At 42.8% G+C, this 5,948-nt stretch overlaps 1 protein-coding gene across 1 annotated transcript; it reads right to left on the bottom strand.

The window, feature by feature from the left end:
- Nucleotides 1-424: 424 nt before the first annotated feature.
- On the bottom strand, nucleotides 425-1,779 carry LOC144821618 (uncharacterized). Its single transcript, XM_078678857.1, has one exon. It carries the CDS (start codon nucleotides 1,726-1,728, stop codon nucleotides 484-486), a length of 1,245 nt encoding a protein of 414 aa, XP_078534983.1. The 5' UTR covers nucleotides 1,729-1,779; the 3' UTR covers nucleotides 425-483.
- Nucleotides 1,780-5,948: the final 4,169 nt, after the last annotated feature.

Below are 5,948 nucleotides of genomic sequence, written 5' to 3' on the forward strand. Positions count from 1 at the left end.
AGGGGTTAGTGTCAAGCTAGTGTTTGTTTCACATACAGGAAATACAAACATTTAAGATTATTATAAAGCAACGGCTTACTTGAATAATGTTCCGCGTTGTCTCTTAAATTTGCTGCAAGTGCGTTTCGTTATTCAAGTTTTGCGCCAAAAACATTGTCTGCCTGGAGTTCATATGTTGTTCGTGGAAGTTGTCTTCTTAACCGCGGCTGATTCATCACAATCACTGCCATTGGTCCCTTTCACTCGGTGCGCGTCAGATTGCGCCTCCATTTCATCGCAAGACGCCTTGGCCTGAGATCTCTTACGTCATTGACCTACCTGGAAGATGCTCTCTTATTATTGCATCTGGTTTACTGGCAAAGATCCTTTCATCCTTTCATTAAAAACTCATGTAGGGAGACATCTTGTTCAATTTTTTGCTTACTGTAATTCATGATAAATTGCCGTCCCGCTGTCTGCTGTAATGTATACTGTTTACATAGTTTACGACACATGTGACGAGCTACCTTCTTGCGTTTCCAGTCTTTTGTTGTACGCATTAGACGTCAAGAAACCAGGTGTGTGAAAGTTTCCTCTGTGCATCTGCTGATGGGCCCTTAAGTCTGCAACCCAATAAAAGCTGTCCCCACACTCGTTGCACCTGAATGCTTTTTCTCTTGTGTACTTTTGATGATGGCATTTCTCAGCTGACGGGCTACAGAAACGTACCCCGCATTCATTACATGAATATGTTCGCTGATGGGACCTGAGGTGCGACGTTTGTGGGAAGCGAAGTCCACATTCTCTGCACTCATATGGTTTTTCTCCTGTGTGTATTCGTTGGTGGGCCCTTAGGTATGAGGACTGATTGAAACTTTTCCCACAATCACTGCACATGTATGGTTTTTCTCCTGTATGCGTTTGTTGATGTATCAAAAGGCCGGACGATCTCATAAAACTTTTCCCGCATTCACCGCAACTGAATGGTTTTTCTCCTGTATGCGTTTGTTGATGGTTCCGAAGGAATGACAGCCTCTTATAACTCTTCCCGCATTCACTACATGTGTGTGGTTTTTCTCCTGTATGTGTTCCTTGATGGGCCTTTAAAATCGACGACTGGCTAAAGCTCTTTCCACACTCAATGCATCTATAAGGTTTTTCTCCAGTGTGCGTTCGCTGATGGCGGATTAGGGTTGGCGACTGAGTGAAACACATGCCACATTCAATGCACTTATATGGCTTTTCTCCAGTGTGCGTTCGCTGATGGCGACTTAGGTCTGATGACTGAGTAAAGCTCATTCCACAATCAGTGCAAGTGTATGGTTTTTCTCCTGTGTGTAATAGGGAATGCCTCTTTAGTTGTGATTGATTAAAGCTCTTCCCACATTCGCGGCATGAGTATGGCTTGTCTCCGGCATGTATTCGACGATGGGTCTTTAGATTTGCTGATTGATTGAAATTCTTCCCACAGTCACTGCAACTGTATGGTTTTTCTCCTGTGTGTGTTCGCTGATGACGCCTCAGCTCCGAAGACCCCCTAAAACTTACTCCACATTGGGTGCATGTGAAAGATTTTTCTGCGTGCATGAGCTGATGGCTCTTTACTTGTGATGATAAGCGAAAGCTCTTGTCACATTCGCTGCACTTGTATTGTTTTTCTCCTATGTGGGTTTGCTCATGGATTTGAAGGGACGATACTCTCTTAAAACCTTTTCCACAATCGCTGCGTTTGTACGATGTTTCAGTCATTACTAATGTCTCTGGTCTGGTTTGGCTTTTCCAAGCATCCGATTGCTGTGTTTGCTGATCAACCATCCTTGCGACTGAATTAGCACCAATACTGTCGCGGTGATTGACTTTGAATGCGACAGTAAGACTAAACAGTCATCAAATCTTACCGCACTCGTGACAACGGAATGGTTTCTCTTTGAGGTTTGTGTCTCCAAGCTGTGTCATATTTTTGCTCACAAGAGAGCAAGGAACGAGTTTCAGTGCCAAGTCGGACCATTCGAAACAGTGTCAGCACTTCACAGAGTCGCTGTTTCTTTTAAGTTGTGTTGGAATGGTTTGAAATCAATTAGTTCAGCTTCTTTAGACTCTTACTGTTATGATGCACTAAAAAAAGATTTAAAAATGGACTTACACTACAGCCTTTCTAATGCTTTAGAAAGTTAACAGGTTATTAATCACCCAGCCTCCAACCTTGGACCATGAGTTGTGTTTAGATGTCCGTTCATATCCTGGAGTCCGAGGTCTTTAACTCTGGATCGTCTAAAGATCACGGAGTCATCGTCCACAGTTCCGTTTGTTCTCCTCTGTTCATCAGAATATTATTTATTCATGGATCCACTCTCTGTTGGATATATAAAAACTTTAAATTACTAAAAGGATATACTGCATGTAGATTATCATGGGTAAACTATATATCAACATTCTCTCAATAATACCGTCATGTTGTCTTTAATTGACATTTAAAAAAGATGTTACAAAAAATATACAATTTAAAGTCTGTTAAAATATGCAAGGAAAATATTTCTATAATGAAAGTCAATACAACTGGGAATTAAATAAACCAAATGCAAATATAATCACAGATAAAAACAAACTTAACTAAACCAATGCTCCACAAGCACAGAAATAAAACACTGGGTCCCTCAGTACGTGATCATCTTAAACTGTTGAGCAGGAGATACCAGGGGTGGTGCTAATGGTCCAGAGAAGGACATATGAATGTAGGAACTAGGGCTGTATGGCATTACAATGCGGGCTTTTACCACGCGTGCCATTACAACGCTGTTTTTACAACGCAAGTCGTTACAACGACTTGCGCTGTAAGCGCTGGATAGTGGAATAGTTTAATTTTCTATTCCAACTCCAGCTCACGTTACAGTAGGGAAGGTGTTGGAATAGAAAATTAAACTATTCCCTATCCAACAGCGCCCTCCAGCGCAAGTCGTTGTAACGACTTGCGTTGTAATAGCAGCATTGTAATGGTAACGCGTGGTAATACCCGCGTTGTAAAGGCCGTTCCCCAGGAACTGCTATCACCAATAACCATGTGGAAATAGCCCAAACCAAGGCAGTGCGTCCGGCTGCTTGTGTACGTTTTAGGAAATTGGACTGATGCGCGAGTTGTGTTCATATTTCATTATAAAGCTTAACGGAGTGCGGCTGTGACTGTGAGGTGTATGAATGTCTACATTCCCCACTCTCCTTAGACAAGGTGCAACACAGGTAGGGGAACCTCATGTTAACGGAGCCGAAGTTATGTTTTGTGCTATTCAATGCTAGCTCTCTAGTTCAACATTGCTTTGATTGTGCGAGATTTGTTGAAAGTCAGGGATGCGACTTCATCTTTATCACTGAGGCATGGACTGAGGTAAGTTCTTGTCCTAGCCTGAAAGAAGCCACATCACCAGGTATTGGTATCTACACACTGGATAGGAAAGATAGGAAAGGTGGAGGATTACCCATTCCTTCCCGGGAGTCGTTGGTTGCCTCCTTTTCTTCCCCCACTCTGTCGGTTTGCGAAGCATTACCTTTTAGCTTCCAGGTAAGTACTCCACAAAATTTTAAGGGTATTTTAGTTTAGTTTATCGACCGCCCGGCCTGAGAAGCCCTTCCATAGATAATCTTCATATTCTTCTAGATGATGGGCTGGCAGCCTCCATTCTGACAGTGATGGGGGGTTTTAATTTCCATCTGGAGTCCACCACAGAGACAGAGGCAGCAAACTTTCTGGACCTCATGGAGAGTTTGGGCTCCCGCTATTGGAGAAGGAACCCAGCCATAAAGCAGGTCACACGTTTGATGGAATATTCTCCAATAATCCTCAGATTTCGGTAAAAGAAATCTTACCACTCACCTGTTCAGATTATTCAGCCATTCTATTTAATCTCGGACTAATAGAATCTGCCCCTCAAACTTGGGGGGGGGGGTGACAGCAAGGAACAGGTCAGTTAGATACTGGAATAGGATGGTTGTATGACGTTACAACGCATACTTTTACAACGCACAACTTTACAACGCATTTTTTACAACGCAACATCCATTACAACGCACTCTATTACAACGCATGCCATTACAACGAATTTTTAAAAACTACCTTTACAACGCATTCCATTACAACGCATACTACCTTTACAACGCATACCATTACAACGCATAACATTACATTGCATGTATGGTAAGTATTGGATAGTCTAGGGGTAAAAATTACTATTCTAACTCCAGAGGGTGCAACAGTAGGGTAAGTGTTGGATTGTGTAGGGGTAAAAATTACTATTCTAACTCCAGGGGGTGCAACAGTAGGATAAGTGTTGGATGGTAATGGTATGGGTTGTAATGGTATGCGTTGTAATGACTGCGTTGTAATGACATGCGTTGTAATGGTATGCGTTGTAGTGGCATGCGTTGTAATGGATGTTGCGTTGTAAAAGTTTCGTTGTAATGGTAGTGCGTTGTAAAAGTTGCGTTGTAAAGGTTGTTTCCCGAATAGGATTAACCAACAAATTCCAAGCAAATGTAATTAGTTCACAGCCAGAGTATGGGGAAGATGTGGAGAATAACATCAGCTCCTACAACGAATGGATGGATATAAACGTTTCCTCCTCAGGGCCTTTGGTACCTGTACGCTCATGGCGCAATCATCCTACAGCTCCTTGGTATTCAGAAAAATGAAATGAATGCATACTAAATTGCAAAACGCCTCTGGAGAAGAGACTATGATCCCATAGGGAGACATAAATATAAACAGACTCTTAGTAAATATAAAGAACTGATAAGGAGTGAAAAAACCTTTACTTCTCAAAAAAGATAGAAAGTGCTAAGAATCCCTCTAAGGAATTGTTTTGAATTGTACTGTCCCTTACCTCTCCCCATACTCCAGAGATTATGCCAACTCAATCTTTGTATGATAAGACCGCCACACATTTTGAGTATAAAGTAGAGAGTACCTTCAATAAAGTGGACAACCGCAGATCTAAGGAGAAATTATTTACTCCGGAAATTGAGCCGGTAGTGGTCCGATCGGCGGGGGACACAAGTCTCGCAAAGCTTACTGATCTTGATAAAACACAAATAATTAATCTAGTGGTAAAAGCTAAATCAGGATCACCCAGCGATCCCTGCCCGGTGGCTGTGGTGAAAATGGCCCAAGAGGTAGTGGCAGACAGTTTGGTAAGAATTATCAATTTAATCTTTAAGACAGGAGTTTTCCCAAAGTTATAAAAAACAGCCTCAATCCGGCCCATTATTAAAAAGCCTAATTTGGATCCGGAGGACGTAAATAGCCCCATATCATGACTACCCTTCCCTGCAAAAATCCTAGAGAGAGCCATGAACACACAGCTTGGGGAGTACATTGATGCACACGTGTTGAGACGAGTCGCAACACGGCTTTAGAGCGGGACATAGCACTGAGTCGTCTTTCATCAAATCGGTTGAGGAAATCAGGGAAGCTTTGACAATGGTGGGAAGGCTGCCCTCATATTATTAGACCTGTCAGCGGCCTTCGATCCCATCCATCATGCCATTTTGGCAGAGAAGTTAGCAGCAACAGGAGTACAGGGACTGGCTCTTCGTTTGCTAGAATCTTTTCGGGAGGACAGGATCCAATTTGTGGCCGTGGAGCTATATAAGTCCACTCCGTTCCAGCTTCCATATGGAGTGCCGCAGGGCTCCTCGTTGAGACCCACTCTTTTTATTACATACATTGCAGCTCTGGCTCCAGTAGTTAGAACTTTCGGTTTCGTATTAACCTCTTACGCTGACGACACACAAATCGTCATAGCAGTCACAGATCAATCCGATTCTTTGAGTAGGCGATTCAATGACTGCATGTCAGCAGCAAACAACTGGATGAGCCTTAATTGCTTAAAGCTAAACAGCAACAAAACAGAGGTAGTGCTGTTGGGAACGATCCCTCCTTTTGGTCCCCTAGCTGGTGGTTAGCCAGCTGAGGCGAATTA

This window comes from Lissotriton helveticus, chromosome 2_2 (genome assembly GCF_964261635.1).
Source record: "Lissotriton helveticus chromosome 2_2, aLisHel1.1, whole genome shotgun sequence".
In the NCBI taxonomy this organism is placed as follows: Eukaryota; Metazoa; Chordata; class Amphibia; order Caudata; family Salamandridae; genus Lissotriton; species Lissotriton helveticus.

What these genes read in the sequence shown, in the direction of transcription:
- LOC144821618 (XM_078678857.1), bottom strand. Translation starts at nt 1,728, where the DNA reads ATGACTGAAACATCGTACAAACGCAGCGATTGTGGAAAAGGTTTTAAG.